General features: G+C 42.6%; 1 protein-coding gene across 2 annotated transcripts in view; it reads left to right on the top strand.

Moving 5' to 3' along the window:
- Positions 1 to 22,999, top strand: part of LOC114245664 (uncharacterized) — an 89,572-nt gene extending 66,573 nt beyond the window's left edge. The window contains exons 14-32 of one of the 2 annotated variants that reach the window (XM_089733451.1): positions 542 to 1,129; positions 1,385 to 1,972; positions 2,430 to 2,954; positions 3,673 to 4,197; positions 5,046 to 5,588; positions 5,949 to 6,710; positions 7,414 to 7,956; positions 9,104 to 9,517; positions 9,982 to 10,473; positions 11,197 to 11,775; positions 11,901 to 12,416; positions 12,874 to 13,353; positions 13,978 to 14,340; positions 15,282 to 15,863; positions 16,314 to 16,847; positions 18,434 to 18,895; positions 19,907 to 20,245; positions 20,835 to 21,089; positions 22,139 to 22,999. In XM_089733451.1, the coding sequence (XP_089589577.1) occupies positions 542 to 1,129; positions 1,385 to 1,972; positions 2,430 to 2,954; positions 3,673 to 4,197; positions 5,046 to 5,588; positions 5,949 to 6,710; positions 7,414 to 7,956; positions 9,104 to 9,517; positions 9,982 to 10,473; positions 11,197 to 11,775; positions 11,901 to 12,416; positions 12,874 to 13,353; positions 13,978 to 14,340; positions 15,282 to 15,863; positions 16,314 to 16,847; positions 18,434 to 18,895; positions 19,907 to 20,245; positions 20,835 to 21,089; positions 22,139 to 22,201 (9,153 nt within the window). In that variant the 3' untranslated portion in view covers positions 22,202 to 22,999. The remainder of the gene's footprint in view (positions 1 to 541; positions 1,130 to 1,384; positions 1,973 to 2,429; positions 2,955 to 3,672; positions 4,198 to 5,045; positions 5,589 to 5,948; positions 6,711 to 7,413; positions 7,957 to 9,103; positions 9,518 to 9,981; positions 10,474 to 11,196; positions 11,776 to 11,900; positions 12,417 to 12,873; positions 13,354 to 13,977; positions 14,341 to 15,281; positions 15,864 to 16,313; positions 16,848 to 18,433; positions 18,896 to 19,906; positions 20,246 to 20,834; positions 21,090 to 22,138) is intronic. The other variant, XM_089733452.1, reaches the window with a different exon arrangement.
- Positions 23,000 to 23,256: the final 257 nt, after the last annotated feature.

The following is a 23,256-nucleotide window of genomic DNA, read 5'->3' as shown; positions in this document are numbered from 1 at the left end:
GCAACTCACCTCAAGACATGAGGTTGGAGTCTCAGTTATAGCTATCGCTGTCCCGATCTTCAAATCGAAAGGCTGCTTCAAGACCGAAACATTACCGTCAATAGCAACGACCATGCAGCAAACCTAATGGTCACTAGTTCCCATAACTAATAGCAATGCCGAAGATAGAGTCAGGTCACTACTTATGGTACAGCTAAGGACTTTATTCAAACCTCAAAATCACGTTTGAAGAATGTATCGTTCTTGTTGTTTGGGAAATTAGTGGAGAGCCGCCACACTATAGCTATAAGATCTGAATAACATAAAGGCATTTTGAGTGCAGGCGAACCAGTTAGTAGTTGTATACTATACTCGGCCGGCTGGTGACTGTATAAACTTTATGAAAATATCTGATCAAATTCAAATTCTGGTCAAAAAATATCTGAAGACAAAAATTAAGGTTCACGTACTACTGTTGGCGGTAGTAAACCAATTTAATTCGTGCAAACGACAGGAATTAGTAATTTAGAATAAAGATCGAAACAATGTGTCGCTTTTATAGACTTGCGTCATCATAGCTGAAGGAGGATGCACGTTGGGAACCAGGCCGCCAACACATACTACTCCAGAGTATACAACTATCGACTCATCTACTACTGCAGCGCCTTCCACAGTCACAGATGAAACCACATATCTTACTACAGGCGGAATTACCACAACATCTCCTGAAAGTCCTACAACTACTGATCTGCCAACTTCAGTAACAACAGAAGAAACAACTACATTAACTACTTCTGAGGACACAACAACGGAATTGCCTACTACTGTGCCTCCTGTAACAGTCACAGATGAATCTAGGTATTCTACTACAGATGCCACAGACGATTCTTCTACTACTGAGTTGCCTACTACAGTAACTACTGCGGGAACCATTACCACTGAAGTATCTTCCACGTTAACAACATTCCCCTCAACTCCAGAGATCACATCTACTACAGTAGCGGAGACGACTACGCCCTCAATTTGTCCTCCTGGATTCTTCGGGAACATTCCGCATCCGTATCTCTGTAATTCATACTTCATGTGCGTCAACGGAATAGCTATACAACTCTTCTGCGGCGAAGGATATGAATTTGATCCGGTCAATGAGGTAAATGGACTAACTATTAAATGAGAAATAAACTAAATTTTGCATTTGCGTGCTTGACCGGTGTTCATATTGAGAAGTTACTCTTATAGTAAATATTGTATTTAAAAGAACAATAGTCACGGATTAGTGAATGGTCTTTACATGTCTAACATAATTTGGTATTGTTTCTTAAATACCCTAATATCTTGGGTTTATATTTACTAATAACTTAAATCCTCCAGAGCAAAGTTTTTTAAATAGCAGTTGTTATTTTAGATATGCGTCATCATTGCTGAAGGAGGATGCACGTTGGGAACAAGGCCGCCAACATATACAACTCCAGAGTATACAACTATAGACTCCTCTACTACTGCAGCGCCTTCCACAGTCACAGATGAAACCACATATCTTACTACAGACGGAATTACCACAACATCTCCTGAAAGTCCTACAACTACAGATCTGCTAACTTCAGTAACAACAGAAGGAACAACTACATTAACTACTTCTGAGGACACAACAACAGAATTGCCTACTACTGCGCCTCCTGTAACAGTCACAGATGAGTCTACGTATCCTACTTCAGATGCCACAGACGCTTCTTCTACCACTGAGTTGCCTACTACAGTAACTACTGAGGGAACCATTACCACTGAAGTATCTTCCACGTTAACAACATTCCCCTCAACTCCAGAGATCACATCTACTACAGTAGCGGAGACGACCACGCCCTCTATTTGTCCTCCTGGATTCTTCGGGAACATTCCGCACCCGTATCTCTGTAATTCATACTTCATGTGCGTCAACGGAATAGCTATACAACTCTTCTGCGGCGAAGGATATGAATTTGATCCGGCCAATGAGGTAAATATTAATGAACTAATTTTTAAATGAGAAATAAACTAAATTTTACATTTGCGTGCTTGACCGGTGTTCATACTGATAAGTTACTCTTATAGAAAATAATGTATATAGAGTGAACTATAGTCAAGGGCGGATCCAGCTTTGGCGCCAGGAGGGGGTCACATAGTCGTGGGCAAGTTAAGAACTTATAATTTAATTTCATAACAATAGATAATAAATAAATCATGATGTTCTTCAATTATCAAGTCCTGGAACTAGCTCAGGGGGGGGGTCATGACCCCCATGACCCCCCCCCCTGGATCCGCCGTTGACTATAGTCATGGATTAGTGAATGGAACTTACATGTCTAACATAATTTTGGTACTGTTTCTTAAATACCCTATTATCTTGGGTTTATGTTTACTAATAACTCAAGTCCCCAATAGAAAAGGTTTTTGAATAGAAGTTGTTATTTTAGATTTGCGTCGTCATAGCTGAAGGAGGCTGCACGTTAGGGACAAGACCTCCAACACACACTACCCCTGAGTATACTACTACAGACCACTCTACCACTGCGCTGCCTACTACAGTTACAGATGGATCTACATATCTGACTACTGACAGTTCTACGACAGTAACTACAGATTCTTCTACTGAGGATGCAAGTACTACTGAAGCTACTACTGAACTGCCTACCTCGGTCACTACGGAAAGTTCTACTACACTAGCTACTGAAGGTACTAGTACAACTGAACTACCCACAGTAACTACCGAGGGAACTTTCACTACTGAAATATCTTCCACACCAACAACCCTCGTCCCCTCAACTCCAGAGATCACATCTACTACAGAAGCGGAGACGACTACACCCTCGATTTGTCCTCCTGGATTCTTCGGGAACCTTCCACATCCGACTCTCTGTAATTCGTACTTTATGTGTATCAATGGCGTCGCGATACAAGTCTTCTGCGCTGAAGGATACGAGTTCGATCCTGCTACCGAGGTAATTTCTATATTCTTCTAATTTCTTTCATGTTTTTGACATGAAGCCAATTTCAGTTCATTTAAAAACAAACCTTCACATACAGACTAAAGCTTTTCCGTGCCACCTTTTTTATATTTATATAGGCTTACCAGCTTCTCGCCTATCTGATGCTGAATGGCTACTAGATCTTATAGAGTAATATGAGTTCCGCCACTCACCTCAAAACATGAGATTGAAGTCTCAGTTATAACGATTGCTGTCCCAATCTTCAAATCGAAAGGCATAACTGCTTCACGGCAGAAACATTGCCGTTAATAGAAGTCGACACCTAATCGTCAGTAGTTCCATAACTAATAGCAATACCAAAGACAGACTTAAGTCGCTACTTATGGTATAGCTATGGAATTTATTCAAACTTCGAAATCACGTTTGAATAATGCCATGTTCTTGTTGGTTGGGAAATTAGTGGAGAGCCACCATATCACAGCTATAAGATCTGAATAACATAAAGGCATTGTCAGCTATGCCGAAATAGTTAGTAGTGGTGTACTATACTCGGCCGGTTTGAGATACGACTGTATAAACTTTAACATGTACGTCTGCTGGTCAAAAAATATCTCAAGACATAATTAAGGTTCACGTACTACTGTTGGCGGTAGTAAATAAATTTCATTCGTGCAAACGACAGAAATCAGTAATTTAAAATAAAGATCGAAACAATGTGTCGCTTTTATAGACTTGCGTCATCATAGCTGAAGGAGGATGCACGTTGGGAACGAGGCCGCCAACACATACCACCCCTGAGTATACTACTACAGACCACTCTACCACTGCGCTGCCTACTACAGTTACAGACGGATCTACATATCTGACTACTGACAGTTCTACGACAGTAACTACAGATTCTTCTACTGAGGATGCAAGTACTACTGAAGCTACTACTGAACTGCCTACCTCGGTCACTACGGAAAGTTCTACTACACTAGCTACTGAAGGTACTAGTACAACTGAACTACCCACAGTAACTACCGAGGGAACTTTCACTACTGAAATATCTTCCACACCAACAACCCTCGTCCCCTCAACTCCAGAGATCACATCTACTACAGAAGCGGAGACGACTACGCCCTCGATTTGTCCTCCTGGATTCGTCGGGAACCTTCCGCATCCGACTCTCTGTAATTCGTACTTTATGTGCATCAATGGCGTCGCCATACAAGTTTTCTGCGCTGAAGGATACGAGTTCGATCCTGCTACCGAGGTAATTTCTATATTCTTCTAATTTCTTTGATGTTTTTGACATGAAGCCAATTTCAGTTCATTTAAAAACAAACCTTCACATCCAGACTAAAGCTTTTCTGTGCCACCTTTTTTATATTTTTATGGGCTTACCAGCTTCTCGCCTATCTGATGCTGAATGGGTACTAGATCTTATAGTACAATATGAGTTCCGCCACTCACCTCAAGACATGAGGTTGAAATCTCAGTTATAATGATTGCTGTCCCAATCTTCAAATCGAAAGGCATAACCGCTTCACGGCAGAAACATTGCTGTCAATAGCAGACTACCTTGCGGCATACCTAACGGTCAGTAGTTCCCATAAATAATAACAATATCGAAGAAAGAGTTAGATTATAGTACTGCTGCTTACGGTACTGCTAACGAGCTTATCCAAAAATCAAAATCACCTTTGAAGAATACCATGTTCCAGTTGTTTGGGAAATTAGTGGAGAGCCGCCATACTTTTTTTGTTTATTGCCCTTGTAGGCAGACGAGCATACGGCCCACCTGATAGTGAGTGGTTACCGTCGCCCATTGACTTCAGCAATGCCAGGGGCAGAGTCAAGCCGCTGCCTACAGCTATAAGATCTGAATAACGTAAAGGCATTGTGAGTGCAGGCGAATTAGTTAGTAGTGGTTTACTATACTCGGTCGGTTTGAGCTACGACTGATAAACTTTATTATTTATGTCTGTTGCTCAAAAAATATCTCTATCTAAAACCAACGTTCACGTACTTCTGTTGACGGTAGTAAATCCATTTTATTCGTGCAAACAACAGAAATTAATAATTTATTATAAAGATCGAAACAATGTGTCGCTTTTATAGATTTGCGTCATCATAGCTGAAGGAGGATGCACGTTGGGAACCAGGCCGCCAACACATACTACTCCAGAGTATACAACTATAGACTCATCTACTACTGCAGCCACTACCACAGTCACAGATGAATCCACACATCTCACCACGGATGACACTACAACAGTAACTGCTGAAGTCACTACAGCAGTACCAAGTACGATTTCGACTGACGGGTCTACCATAGTACCTACCGAGGGGATTAGTACTACTGATGAGTCTACCGTAGCAACTACTGAGGGCATTAGTACTACTGAACTAACTACGGCAGTGCCAACTACTGAAGGAACTATCACCGCTGAAGTGTCTTCCTCACCAACAACCCTCATCCCCTCAACTCCAGAGATTACATCTACTACAGAAGCGGAGACGACTACACCCTCTATTTGTCCTCCTGGATTCTTCGGGAACCTTCCGCATCCGTATCTCTGTAATTCGTACTTTATGTGTCTCAATGGCGTGGCTATACAAGTCTTCTGCGCTGAAGGATTTGAGTTCGACCCTGCTAGTGAGGTAATTTTCAGTAATTCTAAGTATTCTAAAGTGGATTTATGTCGTAATAACTACCAGCCGTAGGTATATTTGCTTGTTATGTAAATTAAAAAATCTTACTGTCATCATTGGTTCACATATTGTGTATTATGAGACTCGTATTATTGAAAATTCACAATAGTTCCCTTCAACTAGATTTTTAACATTGGAGTTGGGTTGGAAAGTACGTGAAGGATACTATTTTTAGGCACGATTAATGGAGAAGCAGTAGTTTGCCTAAATCTAGACAAAAAACCTGTATCTACTGTTTCATATTCGGATTGTCTATTGTCATACGAACTTAGCGCATTCTCATATTCTTCAATGCAAAATTATTTCCAGGCTTGCGTGATTATAGCTGAAGGAGGTTGCACATTAGGAACAAGACCTCCAACAGATACTACTGGGTATACAACTACAGACTCATCTACCACTGCATCACCAACAGCCACAGATGAATCTACTTACATTACTACTGATGGTCTAACTATAGTAACTACTGAAGGAATGAGTACTACTGAAATCAATACCGACCAATCTACTACTATAACAACAGCAGAATCTACCGCAGTAACTACAGGTAACACTACTGAATATTCTACGACACTAGCTACCGAGGGCACAAGTACTACTGAACAGCCCACCTCTGTCACTACTGATGATCCTAATACAGTGACTACTGAAGCTAGTACTGACGCGCGTACTTCAGTCAGTAGTGACTCTACAACCACTATAACGACTGAAGGTATAAGTACTACTCAAATACCAACTTCAATCACAACTGAAGATTATACTGAAGTAACTACGGAAAGTTTGAGTACAACTGACTTAGTCACTTCGACTACTGCAGAAGATCCGACTACATTAACTACAGAGGGTACGAGTACCACTGAAGTATCTTCCACAATAACAACCATACTCCCATCAACCTCAGAAGTGACATCTACTACAGAAGCGGAGACGACCACGCCCTCTATTTGTCCTCCTGGATTCTTCGGGAACATTCCGCACCCGTATCTCTGTAATTCATACTTCATGTGCGTCAACGGAATAGCTATACAACTCTTCTGCGGCGAAGGATATGAATTTGATCCGGCCAATGAGGTAAATATTAATCAACTAATTTTCAAATGTGAACACAAAAACATATCTTTGACCTTAACCATTTCATAAGCTTTGTATTTTTAAACGTAATTGTCTGATGTATTCTTGGTTGAGCTTAAATTTTTATAACCAGCTTATTACGATTGCTTACATCGGTTCTAATATCTTCTGCTTAGTGTGATTACGGACTATAAATGTTAATTACTGATTTACCAAAGTAAACTGATCAAAGAAAACAATTTGGAAAATATTAGCGGATTATATTGCATTTCTAAGAGGTAATATTATCAACTGGTAGGAAAAAGTTTAATTTAGTGATGCTTTATTTTTTTTATGCTTATTATGGGTGGACGAGCTCACAGCCCACGTGGTGCTTAGTGGTTACTGGAGCCCATAGACATCTACAACGTAAATGTGCACCCCACCTTGAGATATAAGTTCTAAAGTCTCAAGTATAGTTACAACGGCTGCCTCGCCCTTCAAACCGAAACGCATTACAGCTTCACGGCAGAAATAGGCGGGGTTTGGTACCTACTCGCGCGGAATCACAGGTGGTCCTACCACCAATATAAGTTTCAAGTTCACATACGTAATCTGATAACGCTCCTATTGAAATTCCCCAATTGTTGATGGTCAAAACTCCTCCCCTTCCAAGACCCGTGTGGATTGCTATTAAATAGCAACAAATTGAATATTGTTGTAGGTTTGCGTCGTCATAGCTGAAGGAGGCTGCACGTTAGGGACAAGACCTCCAACACACTCTACACCTGGGTATGCAACTACAGACTCGTCTCCAACTGTAGCACCTTCTACAGTCACAGATGAATCCACATATCTCACTACTGATGGTTCTACAACAGTAACTGCTGAAGTCACTACAGCAGTACCAACTACAATCTCGACTGATGAGTCTACCATAGCACCTACCGAGGGGATTAGTACTACTGATGAGTCTACCGTAGCAACTACTGAGGGCATTAGTACTACTGAACTAACTACAGCAGTGCCAACTACTGAAGGAACTGTCACCACTGAAGTGTCTTCCACACCAACAACCCTCGTCCCCTCAACTCCAGAGATCACATCTACTACAGTAGCGGAGACGACTACGCCCTCTATTTGTCCTCCTGGATTCTTCGGGAACATTCCGCATCCGTATCTCTGTAATTCATACTTCATGTGCGTCAACGGAATAGCTATACAGCTCTTCTGCGGCGAAGGATATGAGTTTGATCCTCCTACCGAGGTAATTATATTTATTGACTAAACTGACTTTACAGTTTTGCACTCACCTATCTTTAAGATTAATTTATTGTTTACCTGGTATTTCATTTACCTCAACAATAAGGCTCAGTTCGGTTTGTATTTTGAAGCTTACCTCCTATCTGGTTGGTGGCCAAGATTTGTATTAAGATTTTGGTGCAATAATTGAAATATCGGCACGTTCACAACTATATATTGTCAAATAGTTCTAAGTGTTTGTTCAAACATTGGCTCACGTGAAAGACAAAATTCCACATCTAAATATTAATTAATTGACTAATAATTGACGCGATTATATATATATTGGTAAGTGATTACCAAAGTCTTTAGAAGGATTTGTTAAGTCCGTACCTTAATGAGTAAGTTGCTTGATATATTAATCAAGCAACTTACTCATTAAGTGTTATAATCGAGTGTTATAATTATTCTGAGGTTCAAATGCGACAGACGGCTACCAATTTATTAGGTATTTAATAAGTAATTATGTGTTTACGAACGCCCTTAATTTTTTTCCCTACCTAATCGTGGGTAGCCTAAGGTGCTTTCTAACTTTGTACGGACCGTAGGTGAGCTCACGGGCTCAAATTGAGAGAATTGCTAACACTAGCCCTATCAAGAGCAGTGCTTCGCTGATTATACCATAGGATTGGAATCCCAACCCACTGAGAAGATCCGGCGAGCAATTCAGTGGATTGGAAGTGACCTGGATGGTGAAGAAACAGTTTTGACTAGATACTAATCTTCGGCCGGTTTCAAGCCATATTTACATATTATACCATACCACGAAGATAACGAGCACTAGGCCTGTTTATAATGGCCAGGTAAATACCCTAGACTCGCCAGATCTTCTGAGCGGGTCGCGATTCTGATCCGGCAGTAAACTCATTCACGAAGCAGTTGCTCTTGAGTTGTTAGGTCTCCTTTGGAAAAGCTCGGGCAGCTGTTAGCAAATCCCACCCCTTCTGGCTGATCCTTTGCTCGTCCAGCTGTCCTGGTGAAACTGGAAAGTTCTTTGGGCCAACAGACTAATCCCTCATTTATAAAAAAAAAACTAGAGGGTTTTTTAGATCATCTTGTGTAATGATCACCTGGTTCGCAGCTAAAGCAATAACATACAACCTTCCTTTCAGAATTGCGTCATAATCGCCGAAGGAGGTTGCACATTGGGTACAACACCCCCGATAGATACCACTCCTTCATATATAACTACTACGCTTAGCCCTACTGACGGCTCTACCGTAGTGACTACTGAACGAACAACTAACACTGAAGTACCAACTTCAATGACTACGAATGATGCTACTACAATGACTACCGAAGTCACCTCCGCCACTTCTGAGACAACTACTGACATATCGTCTACCGTCGATAGTGTGGCTACGACCACTGAAGCGGAGACCACAAGGCCACCGATTTGTTCTCCTGGTTTCTTCGGACAAATCCCTCATCCAGAACTCTGTAATTCCTTCTTCATGTGCATGGGAGGGCCATATGCGATACAGCTGTTCTGTTCTGAAGGTTTCGAATTTGATCCAATACAAGAGGTAAATCGATATATTTACTTAATAGGAATTACATTACCTACACTATGAAACTTACTACTGGTGGTAGGACCTCTTAAGAGTCCGCGCGGGTAGATACCACCATCCTGCCTATTTCTGCCGTGAAGCAGTAATGCGTTTCGGTTTGAAAGGTGGGGCAGCCGTTGTAACTATACCTGAGACCTTAGAACTTATATCTCGAGGTGGGTGGCGTGTTTACGTTGTAGATGTCGATGGGCTTCAGTAACCACTTAACACTAGGTGGGCTGTGAGCTCGTCTAACCATCTAAGCAATAAATAAATAAAAAAAACTTCGTCCGCGTGTATAGTTCACAGATAATGCTTTATTTTAGAATAAATTCGGTTAGCATAAAAAATCAGTGTTACCGCCATACATACACTACAACACATACAGCAAATAAATGGAAATTTAAATACAATTCTAACATTGCCATAACTAATTTCAGACATGCGTCATCATAGCCGAAGGAGGATGTACCCTCGGACCAGTTCCAAATCCTACCACCACTCAAAGTCCTAACACAGCCACTACTGAAACGTCTACACAAACTGAAAGTAGCACAACTACTCCGGCTATCACGCAAGGCTATTCCACAACAGAAGACGATAAATCAACCACGGAGCTTACTGAAACAACTGCGGATGATGCAACTTCTGAAGTTACTTCTGAATCGACAACTTCAACTAGTCTAGAAACAGAAGCTACAACTGTTGCAGCCACTGATACTCCCAGTACTGGTACAACCGTAGAAGCAACTACTGAAGTTGTCGAGACAACCACGGCCGGGTCAGGGACGACAGTACCGGCGATCTGTCCGCCCGGATTCTTTGGATACGTACCGCATCCGGAGATGTGCGACTCGTATTTCCTGTGCACGTTTGGAACCGCCGTGCAGCTGTTCTGTTTGGAGGGCTACGAGTTCGACCCCGCGTCCGAGGTAATAATGCACCCAAATTGTATCAAATAAAGATCATTTTAGTGGGCCCCACGAAATCTGCTTTGCTGCACACGACTGGTCACTGTGACGAACATTTTTGAAGTGAAACTTCTTTACAATCGTTGTGATTTCAAACTCGATGAAACGAAAAACTAAGTCCATAGAGACACAAACACATAAATGTATAGGATTCAGCCGGCGAGAGAATGAGATAGGACAAATTAGTAGTGTTTTTTTAATACAGCGCCATCTATGAGATTTTTAAATACTAACCTCTGCGTGTATGAAACCTCTTGTTGTGAATTTTAATTTAGGATTATACGTGAAGTTAAAATATCAATTCACAGAGGGCGCTACCTCATACTATAAAAGATGATTTACAATTATTTACTAATGACAAAATTTTACATAATATACTTAGATATTTAGGATAATTGTATTTAAAATTTTAAAGGTTTCACTTCGACCACGTGTGAATTGCACACATGCTTTTTTTAAAGCGAGGGATTGCTGTTGGCCCTCAGGCCTCTTCAGTTTCACCAGGACAGGTGGCCGAGCAAAAGCTCAACCAGAAGGCGTGGGATTTGCTAACAGCTGCCCAAGCCTCTCCAAAGGAGATCTGATAACTCAAGGGCAGCTGCTTGACTAACCTTTGGGAGGCCTATATCCATTAGTGGACGTCGATGATGACATATCACATTTGCTTTTTAATTTTCTTTGCAGCAATGCGTAGTCATAGCTGAAGGAGGATGTACTCTTGGTGGCACTTCAAAACCACCAGCGCTACCAACGGACCCAGCATCAACCGAAACGACAACAACTGACATAACTACTACACCAACACCTTCTATAACTACTGAAGATGGTGATGCTACTACTTCAGGAGCTCCCACTGCTACTGATGTAGTATCCACATCAACTGAACATACCGATTCGACTCCTACCACTATTACAACAACGGAAATACCAACCCCGAACCCAACATCAGGATCAGATGAAACAGCCTCTACTGCTGAAGTGACGACTGACGAAGCTTCAACTGATAAGCCCATCAGTACAACTTCGATTTCGACTGAAGATGGAACCGCGAGTTCGGAAACCAGCGCTGCAACTTCGGTGACCAGTGGCGATTACGAAACTTCGACTGCAACTGTCGAAACTACCACTCAGTCGATGTGTCCGCCCGGCTTCGTCGGCACTTTACCGCACCCGGATATATGTTACAGTTATTTCCTGTGCGTTTCCGGACAACCGGTTCAGCTCTTCTGTTTGGAGGGATACGAATACGACCCGATTTCGATGGTGAGTTTAAAAGAGCATCGTTATGGATTAAATTTTCGCAATTTATTCAATTTAGACTAACCAGATCAATCAAAACATACATTTTTCGCATTTCGCGCCACAATTACAAAGATTAACCTTCACAGGAATGTGTGATCATCGCTGAAGGTGGTTGCACCTTGGGCCCGGCAACCAGCCCGACAGAAGTGACAGACGATGGTTCCAGCACTGAACAAACATTCACGACAACTGGACATACAACCAGTCACACTACGACGACTGATGACGCGGCCACACCAGAAGCCAGTACCACAACTGATGTTACTTCGCCAACTATGGAACAGACGGACGCCACCACACATGCACCAACCGAAACTGGTGCTACGGACGCTGCAACCGATGCTTCCACTACAGCACTAACTACCGAGGAAACGGATTCAACCACAGAGGGTTCTACGTCTGAAGCGACAACTGAATCGTCCACAGAAGCGACTGCAGCCGAAACTTCTGCAACGACTTCTGCTCCGCCCGCCATGTGCCCGCCGGACTTCTTCGGCAACATACCGCATCCGGAGCTGTGCAATTCGTTCTTCATGTGCGCTGCCGGTAACGCGATCCAACTGTTCTGCGGCGAAGGACATGAATTCGATCCGGCACTAGATGTAAGTACTGAGTAGAATGCGACTAGCCTCCTAGATTAGATTCCTCCAGGAACGAGACTCGCTTGATGGGTAGGATGATGGGAATAAGTCTGCTTATTTTTCAACGCTTACATTTGCTTTATTAATGAGCTTGGTATTCATCTATATATATAAAAATGAATTGCTATTCGTTAGTCTCGCTAAAACTCGCGAACGGTTGGACCGATTTGGCTAATTTTGGTCTTGAATTATTCGTGGAAGTTCAGAGAAGGTTTAAAAGGTAGATAAATATGAAAGTGCTCGGAATTAAATAAAAATAACAATTTTGTTTTTCCTTTGATGTATCCTCCGTCGAACGAATTTCTTTTGTTTGTTTTAAGTTTATTTTATACAAAAGTTTAGGTGTTTTATTTATCGATTGAGGCACTATGAAGTCTGCCGGGTCAGCTAGTGTAAAATAATTATCATTCTCTTTCAGACTTGCGTGGTGATAGCTGAAGGAGGTTGCACTCTAGGACCAGCCACGTCTCCAACAACTAACCTTCCCACTATCACGCCGACGACCACAGATCCTTCAGCAGAAACCCAAACAACAGAACCCACATCGACAACAAACTACCCATATACTTCTGAAACCCAAGAATCAACAGTCATCGCTTCTACCACAGTCGGTTCCAACACCGACTTGACTTCAATAACCGATGGCCAAACAGACTCACAGACCACAGAGTCTGGTTCCAATACAGAGTCGCAACCGACGACTTCTGGAATTACATCGACAACCGAAGCGTCAACAACCACGGTTGCCATGGAAACCGAACCACCGGCTCTGTGCCCACCGGATTTCTTCGGAACTAAACCCCATCCGGTTATTTGCTACTCTTTCTACATGTGCACGGCCGGCACCGCCCTCCAGCTCTTCTGCAGCGAAGGCTACGAGTACTCCACCCAAGTAGAGGTGAGTATCAATACGAAGTAGTTGGTCCATCCAGGTCATAACTGTACCTATCTCCGTTAACTCTTCGATAGGTTGGATTGAAATCCTCAAAGCCCTTTTCTAACGCAAAAAGCTTTCGTTCTGGTCTGGTGTACGAATTCAATAGTGGTTTTTTTTATTGCTTAAATGGGTGGACGAGCTTGTCTGGTGTTAAGTGGTTACTGGAGCCCATAGATACGTGGGAGCTCGCAAGACACCTCACCACCAGAACAGATTTTATTCTATCATCATTAGTGATCATGTTAAGTTCGTATTTCCTTAGAAAAATTGGTACCCGCCTGGGATTCGAACACCGGTGCATCGCTCAACACGAATGCACCGGACGTCTTATCTTTTAGGCCACTTAGGCATTTTGACAGGTAGGGTTGTATTAAACTGAGACTTACAACTCATATCTGAAGGTGGGTGGCGCATTTATGTTGTAGATGTCTATGGGCTCCAGTAACTACTTAACACCAGGTGGGCTGTGAGCTCGTCCACCCTATTAAGCAATAACAAAGATAAAAGATGTATTTTAAATTGGATTTGAAGCCTGGGTACTAATATTAGATTTGAAGCAATTTTAATTAATGTTCGTCTTTACAGACGTGCGTAAGAATAGCACCTGGTGGTTGCACGTTGGGACCGATAGTTGAGACTACGACAAACGCGGCGACCAGCACTACTTCAGAAACCGACGCTTCGAATTCACCAACAACTTCGGTTCCCGCAACCGAAGCGGACACAACCACCGCGCAACCTACCACCGATGAAACCACTTCTCGGACTTCAGAAGCTGCTTCGTCCACTGAAGCGTCTGCGGCCACAGAAGCGCCGCCAATCTGTCCCCCCGGCTTCGTGGGTACCCTGCCGCATCCGGACCTCTGCAATTCTTTCATCATGTGCGCTGGCGGTGTCCCCTTGCAGTTGTTCTGTAGTGAAGGATTCGAATATGATCCCGCCGCTGAGGTAAGTTTCTTTTCTATTGCTTATATGTGTGAACGAGCTCACAGCCCACCTGGTGTTAAGTGGCTACTGGAGCCCATAGACATCTACAACGTAAATGCGCCACGCACCTTGAGGTATAAGTTCTCAAGTATAGTTACAACGGCTGCCCCGCCCTTCAAACCGAAACGCATTACTGCTTCACGGCAGAAATAGGCAGCGTGGTGGTACCTACCCGCGCGGACTCACAAGAGGTCCTACCATAATTTGGGATGACACATTTCTGGTCTACTTGATTTGGTCTTTGGCAGCAAAATTGAATGTCGACGAGTGCCTTAAGATTGGATCGAAGACTCTATAGGAAATGCATAGCTAAAAAGCCCAAAATAGAAAGATGTCTTTGGTAATTCAATTTTAATTAAAAAAACATACCATAATAATACGCTTTTATTAGGTTCAGACGTATGTATGTTAGTATGTAACGGAATCTTTGAACATGATATTGACCCTCTTCAAAACGTCGGATTAATTCGAAATTTGGTATACTTATTAAGGACCGATGACAATTCAATATTAAATAAAAAACGGGAAAAGAAATTAGAAAAATTTAAATTCAACTAAAAAATTAAAAATAAATAATAGTTGAAATTTTTTTTAAAAACCCTAATTTCCCACTAATTCCACTAAAAAATTGAAAACAAATTTTAATAAATTTGAATTAAAAATAATGTAAGAAAAAAATATTTTATTGTAAAAAAACCTTGGGGTGCATGGTATCAGTAGTTATAAATATTTTATGAACAGATATGAGTAGAAGGGTTATTTTGATAATATCGATCGTCTCGTATGAAGCGAAATGTGCCTTAAGCCATATAGTCATTCATCCCCATTATAAGATATCGTGTATGGAACATATTTGGACTGGTCTTAAGATCGACACTTTTATCTTAAATTATTTTTACCAGACCTGCGTGAAAATATCCGAAGGAGGATGTACTCTAGGACAGAGCACAACACCTGCCACAGACACGACGTCCCAACACACAACCGCGGACACACAGACAACTCCAGATGTCACCAGTCCGACCACGGAGTCCCCTTCTCATGATATCACCACTGAAACTACCACAGGCACCCCTAATATTGATGATGACGGCTCAACCACTGAAGCTGGTACAGATACCACCAATAACGATGGTACAACTTCCGATGGTATCACAACAGAAGCTACCGGTGCCACGATTTTCGAACCTACTACTTCGGCTAGTTTCACAACAGACGATACGAGTTCCGATACAACGGATTCGTCGGCAACTACAGAAGTAGCTGCTACGACTGTAGATTCAACTAGTGATGGGACATCAACTACTGAAGCTGTCACAACTACAACAGTTAGGGTTGAGACCACCACGCCGTCGTTGTGTCCGCCCAACTGGCTCGGGAATCTGCCGCATCCGGATCGGTGCGATGGGTTCATCATGTGCGTGAACGGAATCGCATTGCCGCTGTTCTGCAGTTCAGGGTTCGAATACGACCCTCCTTCTGATGTAAGTGTTACATTTTTTTTTATTGCTTAGATGGCTGGACGAGCTCACAGTCCACCTGGTGTTAAGTGGTTACTAGAGCCCATAGACATCCACAACGTAAATGCGCCACCCACCTTGAGATATAAGTTCTAAGGTTTCAAGTATAGTTACAACGGCTGCCAGACCCTTCAAACCGAAACGCATTACTGCTTCACGGCAGAAATAGGCAGGGCGGTGGTACCTACCCGCGCGGACTCATAAGAGGTCCTACCACCAGTAAAAGTACATACACAAACCCTGAATATTTATTTATTAAGTTGCACCAACGAAGTGATCAACAATACAAAACAAAGTTCATGGCAGATGTCACCTCAATTACTTATAGGTGCAAACGACAGTGCATCATACAGAAAACAATGTGTAAAAATTAAAGAAAATATATCTTTACTATTTTAATGTTATTGTTCGCAGTCGTGCGTGAAGATAGCCGAAGGTGGCTGTACTTTAGGGCCAATCACGACCACTGTGCAATCAGATACAACTGCAAGTCCTTCAGAAGAAATAACAATTCCTGATAGTATCTCTACCACTACCGTAGAAGCCGCTGCTACGACTCCAACATCAGACCCAGCTGATTCTACTACAGAAGCAGCCGACTCAACTACCGATTCCGCGGTCACTACCGAACCAGTAACATCTGGTAGCACAGGAATTTATGAAGCAACAACTTCTGACGGCAACAGACCGACTAGAGACTCTTCTGATGAAGCAACCACTGACATTGAAACTACAGAAGCAGGCACACAGCCAACTGAAACGGCGACTTCAGAAGTAACGAGCACGACTTCTGGAAACTTCGAGACAACTCCGCGTTCGATCTGTCCCCCGGGTTTGGTGGGTAATGTGCCCGCTCCGGACCGGTGCGATGCCTTCTATATGTGCACCAGCGGTATCGCCATCCGGCTGTACTGTAGTGAGGGATACGAGTTCGACTCAGCTTCAGACGTGAGTTTTATATACAATAATATAATAGGTGGAGATATAGATCAGCTTCGCCTTGACGTGTAGGTGAGATCTCGGGGCTCAAACCGGAGTGTTGCTAACACGGGCCCTAGCAAGAGCAGTGCTTCGCAGAATCTACCACCGGATCGGAAACGCGACCCACTGAGAAGATCCGGCGAGAAACTCAGTGGGCTGTGTCTGTGGGTTAGTTCGCTCGTCGAGCCCTTCGTCGCAAGCGACGGGTTCGACGAGGACGGTGACCGATGCTTGTGGTAGACAGGGTCTTTCAACACGCTTTTATTGCCGCGTCATGTATCCGTACTTCTAAGTACCGGAATCTTCGAACGCTTACTAGTGGTAGAACCTCTTGTGAGCCCGCACGGGTAGGTACCACCACCTCGTCTATTTCTGCCGCGAAGCAGTGCTGCCGTTTCGGGCTTTGAGGGGCGGGGCAGCAGTTGTAACTATATTGAGACCTTAGAACTGATATCTCAAGGTGGGTGGCGCATTTACGTCGTAGATGTCTATGGGCTCCAGTAACTATTTAAGTCCAGTTGGGCTGTGAGATCGTCCACCTATCTAAGCGATAAAAAAAACGCTGTTTTCACAGACGTCCGATTGTACACGCACCAAGGATCATGATACCCGTAAAATAAGTTTTAGTGCTTTGGCCTAAAGTCTGGTTCAGAATAAACGGGATTAGAGTACGTCTTGCCACAAAAGCGTGTATTTTAAATTCATGAACCATTTTATAGAACTGGTTACTTGGGTTCCCAATTAGATGAAATATCGAGACTGCCGCCACCCATCTTGAGATATGAGGTCCGAGTCTCAATTTTATAACGGCGGTCTTGAAAGCGAAACGCACCGCTGCGTCGTAGCAGACATAGAGTGTTGATATCATAGTATCCAGGACGATTCATAACAAGCCTACATCTCTGAGTCATTTTACTCTCAACCTTACCACTGTATTTTTATATAAATTTAATTGGAGATAATCCAAAAATTAGTTGCATCATTATCATGATAAACGTCGTCCCACACACATGGTACTGGTACTGGTGGTAGGGCGTCTTGTGAGTCCGCACGGGTAGGCCTTAACTATTTCTGCCGTGAAGCAGTAGTGCGTTTCGGTCTGAAGGGTAGTGCAGCCGTTGTAACTATACTGAGATCTTAGAACTTATATCTCAAGGTGGGTGGCGCATTTACGTAGATGTCTATGGGCTCCCGTAACCATTTAACATCAGGTGGGCTGTGAGCTCGTCCACCCATATAAGCAATAAAAAATAAAAAAATAAAAAAACGTCCTCTACTGGACATACAACTCTTCAAAGGCTTGCCATAGTGGTCGGTCCTACACAGCCCTCATCTAAAAGGTCGCCGCGACTTTTAAAAGGTCCAACTCCTGATATCTTTTCTTTCTGGTCGTTCCCTCAATGCTGAGGATCGTGACTGTATGTCAATCTTCTCCACTCGGTCCGGTTCTGATATAAATAAATTAAAATGTCCAATTTGGTTCACTCATCTATAATCCTATCATGCACCTCAAATGGTCATGATGTAAATAAATTTATGCTTCCCCTCAACAGAACTGCGTCCGAATAGCCGAGGGCGGTTGCACGTTAGGACCAACTACAACCAAACTCCCCGACCTCACAACTCCAGACACCGCACAAACGACTGTCGACACTAAAACAACTGATCAAAGTCCAGAATCGACCACTGTCTCTAAAGCGACCACTCAAGTTAATGATGAAGAATCGAGGCCAAGTCAAACTGGACACACAACGACAAATACGGGGGCTACTTCTGGAACAACAACTTCTGGTGAAGCCGTCACTTCCGAAACAACACATGCCACTACCTCGGAAGGGGCAGAGGCGACTGGGACCACACAGCGCGAGGAGACCACGACGCCGGCCATCTGTCCGCCAGGGTTCATTGGGAACGTGGCCAGTGCTGAGGACTGCAACAAGTTCTACATGTGCACCCTCGGCATCGCCATCCCGCTGTACTGCGGCCAGGGATACGAGTACAGCCCTGGACTGGATGTAAGTTTCAACCACTCCATTAGCCGCTGGATAATGCTAGGGCCAAGACGTATTCTATTATTCCATTCTAAGGGAACTAAATATCCGAAAAAGGCTCTCTTCCGTCCGCCGGTAACGTGTTATGAGCTTCTACGGACACATTTTTTACTGGTGGTAGGACCTATTGTGAGTCCGCGCGGGTAGGTATCACCACCTTCTATTTCTGCCGTGAAGCAATAATGCGTTTCAGTTTGAAGGGCGGAGTAGCCGTTGTACTGTTAAAACTGAGACTTAGAACTCATGTCTCAAGGCGGACGGTGGCATTTAGGTTATTGACGTCTGTGAGCTCCGATGACCATTTAACCACTCAAATATGCAACAAAAAAGCGCTTTTCTGCCTCAAGCTTTTTAATAATCATAGCTTCTCTATCGTTAGTCCGTACTAAAAGCTACTCCAGACCTACTAATATATCCACAAAGCAATCCTGCGTCCTAGATTGAATAGCAGTAGACACGTTACTATAAAATAATAAAATTATGGTCTCAACGGCAGGCAGCCATTTAGCTGTGTCCCAGGCGTCATTGACTTCCATGGCCGATACGGTAATCACTCCTCATCAATGCTCATCTATCCACCGTAGACTTAGAAAAAAAAATCTCATACTGTGGGCGACAATTTCCATGTTGGGAGGACTACCCTCCCCGATAATAGCTTAATTTTAATCAAATAAAAACCAGTGAACAACGACCGGTTATTGCAAGTGTTCGCAATTTCACTATCATCCATAATTGTTTCAATTTGAATACGATCTCTCCAAATTTGCGCCACTGAGCCCGGTTTTCGGTTGTCTAGATAAGTTTTTGGCGGCCACCCCTCGCAAAGACATCGCCTCACTTGACCTGGGGGCGTCCCACATTATATTTTCTCCATGGACAGATTTATAGCCGAATTTCAACGCCATCATACTGAAGCTTTATTATTTATCAAACGGATAAGTTAAGACGTTAACAATATGAGCCTTTGTCTAACAGACCTGCGTCCGAATAGCCGAGGGCGGTTGCACGTTAGGACCAACTACAACCAAACTGCCCGACCTCACAACTTCAGACACCGCACAAACGACTGTCGACGCTAAAACAACTGAACAGAGTCCAGAATCGACCACTGTCTCTAAATTGACCACCTCGGAAGGAACAGAGTCGACTAGGACCACACAGCGCGAGGAGACCACGACGCCGGCCATCTGTCCGCCAGGGTTCATAGGGAACGTGGCCAGTGCTGAGGACTGCAACAAGTTCTACATGTGCACCCTCGGCATCGCCATCCCGCTGTACTGCGGCCAGGGATACGAGTACAGCCCTGGACTGGATGTAAGTTTCAACCACTCCATTAGCCGCTGGATACTGATAGGGGCAAGACGTATTGTAGACCAGCGCGGTTAGGTACCGGCATCTTGGCCATTTCTGCCACCACGCCTATGTCGTTTTCGATAATAATTACTAACACTTCTAATTATCGACACGAGACTATTTAGATTCTTAAAAGCTTTACAATTTGATCAACAATCAAAGACATGGCTAAAGACCGTACCAGATTAGAACCAAAACTAAGGTCTAAGGTATCTTAAGGTATGGCGCCTATTTTTATTTGGGGGACCGTCTTTATTACTGGTGGTAGGACCTCTCGTGAGTCTGCACGGGTAGGTACCACCACCCTGCCTATTTCTGCCGTGAAGCAGTAATGCGTTTCGGTTTGAAGGGTGGGGCAGCCGTTGTAACTATACTTGAGACCTTAGAACTTATATCTCATAGTGGGTGGAGCATTTACGTCGTAGATGTCTATGGGCTCCAGTAACCACTTAACACCAGGTCCACCCATTTTCAAAAAAATATATATAATAATGTAGGGTTATCATAGTTACTGGAGCGAAGTCACTCATTCATTCGTTTTCACATCCAGACTTGCGTACCTTTGTCTGTGGGAGGCTGCAACTTGGGACCGACTGCCAGAGCCCACGGGTCCGACCCACGCTCTGAGACAGGGTCGGCTGCAGCAGTCTCCGTCGGGGGGGCAGTCACAACGCCGCTATGTCCCCCCGGATTTTCCGGGAACTTGCCGAGTCCCGATCGCTGCAATGAATTCTTCTTTTGCACCAACGGCGTAGCGGTGCCGCTTTTCTGCGAGACGGACCACGAGTTTGACCCCGTGACTGATGTAAGTATGGCGCGCGTGTAAGTATGGTGGTACCCTGGTGTGCTCTAAGGAATTGTTTGAGATGATCCCCTCATCTGCTTTTTATCATCGCACCTTCCGCCATCGGAGCAGTGTTCATCCATATCATCTGGAACCGTTGCGTTCATCTGCAATGCGTTTCCAGAGATCTTTTTTGCCACGTACCATCCGGCTATGGAATGAGCTCCCCTCCACGGTGTTTCCCGAGCGCTATGACATGTCCTTCTTCAAACGAGGCTTGTGGAGAGTACTTAACGGTAGGCATCGGCTTGGCTTTACCCTTGGCATTACTGACGTCCATGGGCGACGGTAACCACTCACCATCAGGTATCAGGTGGGCCGTATGCTCGTCTGTCTACATCGGCAATAAAAAAAAATTAAAAAAAAACTTGAGCACTCAACAAAAATGTTGACGGGCGTCGGCCACTAGATGGCTTCGCTTCGATCACTGTCTCATTGCTCCTGTAGATGGCAGTAACATATTACCTATATTTTATTTTTAATGAAGAATTTTGTTAATCTCCAGAAGCCATACATTGATAAAATTTAATCAATTTGTCTATAACAAACAAAGATTTGTATGATTTATGTTTTTTTTTATTTTCTGTGTTTAGTTATACCATAATTAAATGCCTTAACATTAACAACATATAAGTTTAAGGGTAACCGCTGCAAGATGTCGCTAGTTTCCATACAGAAAAAACATTTGTCATATAGTATTCAGTATATCGCACTATCACTGGTGGTAGGACCTCTTGTGAGTCCGCGCGGGTAGGTACCACCACCCCGCCTATTTCTGCCGTGAAGCAGTAACGCGTTTCGGTTCGAAGGGTGGGGCAGCCGTTGTAGCTATACTGAGACCTTAGAACTTAAATCTCGAGGTGGGTGGCGCATTTACGTTGTAGATGTCTATGGGCTCCAGTAACCACTTAACATCAGGTGGGCTGTGAGCTCGTCCATCCATCTAAGCAATAAAACAAACAAAAAAAAACAGGGCACTGACATTAATGACAGCGCGTGGTTTGTTTCAGAAATGCGTGCAAATGGCCGCCAATGGATGCAACGCCAAACGAACTAAAGCTTTCCTAAACTGAACTATGGCTGTGAAACTGTTACAATAATATAATCAATACACTTTAAGGCAATAAAACAATAATTACTTGTACACGCGTGAATATTCACCACTGCGAAAATGTATATAAAATATGTTACCATTTTATAAAGTTGTTGAAAAAAAACGAATCAAAATAAAATTGATTTGTTAAAAGCAAAACAACCGATCTTAGAAATTATAAAAGACCTTCCACTCAACTTGTACATAGATAAATCGCGATACGACATTTAAGTTACAAATTTCCTATTATTTATGTTGTAGATATAATTATAGTTTATAATGTAACACAGAATGTTTTTAGTTTTATTATTTATGATTTTGTTTAATATTTTTAAAGTTTTGAATTCATAATTGACTTATAAGGTCCTATTTTGGTAACATTTGATTTGTTTAAGAGAACTACACCAACTGTTACTCGCAAAGAATATGCATAGTAATTATTGTTTCGTTGTCTTAAAAGTTGCATCTTAATTAAATTATTCATAATTTAGATCTTTAAATGTTTGCTCAAAATTTATTTAAACGCCATCTAGTGGCCGGTATAGAAACTTGTAAAAATTTTTTTCGTTATTCAACTAATATTGTGATAAAAACCTCTATTTATTAATGCAATTTTTCGATCTGAATTTATATCAAACCCGAGGCCACTTATAAAGTTCTATATTGTACATAATGTGTAATAATAACTTATATTTTGCATGTATTTTTGGATTATATTTTTTAAACGTTTGAAAATTTTTGAACAAAACGTACCAAATAATTACATTGTTGTTGTATTTTATAATTTGTTTTATTTCATTAGCCTATTGTCCTTTTACTTTCATAAAAATAAAGAGGACTAATATTGCAATTACATGTTTTTTGAAAGATACTATTAAAAGAGAATTTTTAGAGAAAACCAATTTTATGCGTCATCTAGCGTCGAGTAGTAAAACTAATTCAGAGTGTACATTAAGTATTGAAAATTTGTCATAGATGGCGTGCATCTTTATTTGATTTAATTTATATGCCAGTAAGCTGCTAATCTAAATTAAA

This window comes from Bombyx mandarina, chromosome 02 (assembly GCF_030267445.1).
Source record: "Bombyx mandarina strain Sakado chromosome 02, ASM3026744v2".
Lineage (NCBI taxonomy): Eukaryota > Metazoa > Arthropoda > Insecta > Lepidoptera > Bombycidae > Bombyx > Bombyx mandarina.
Note: the sequence above shows the minus strand (reverse complement) of the source record. Positions and strands in the feature narration are given on the sequence as shown.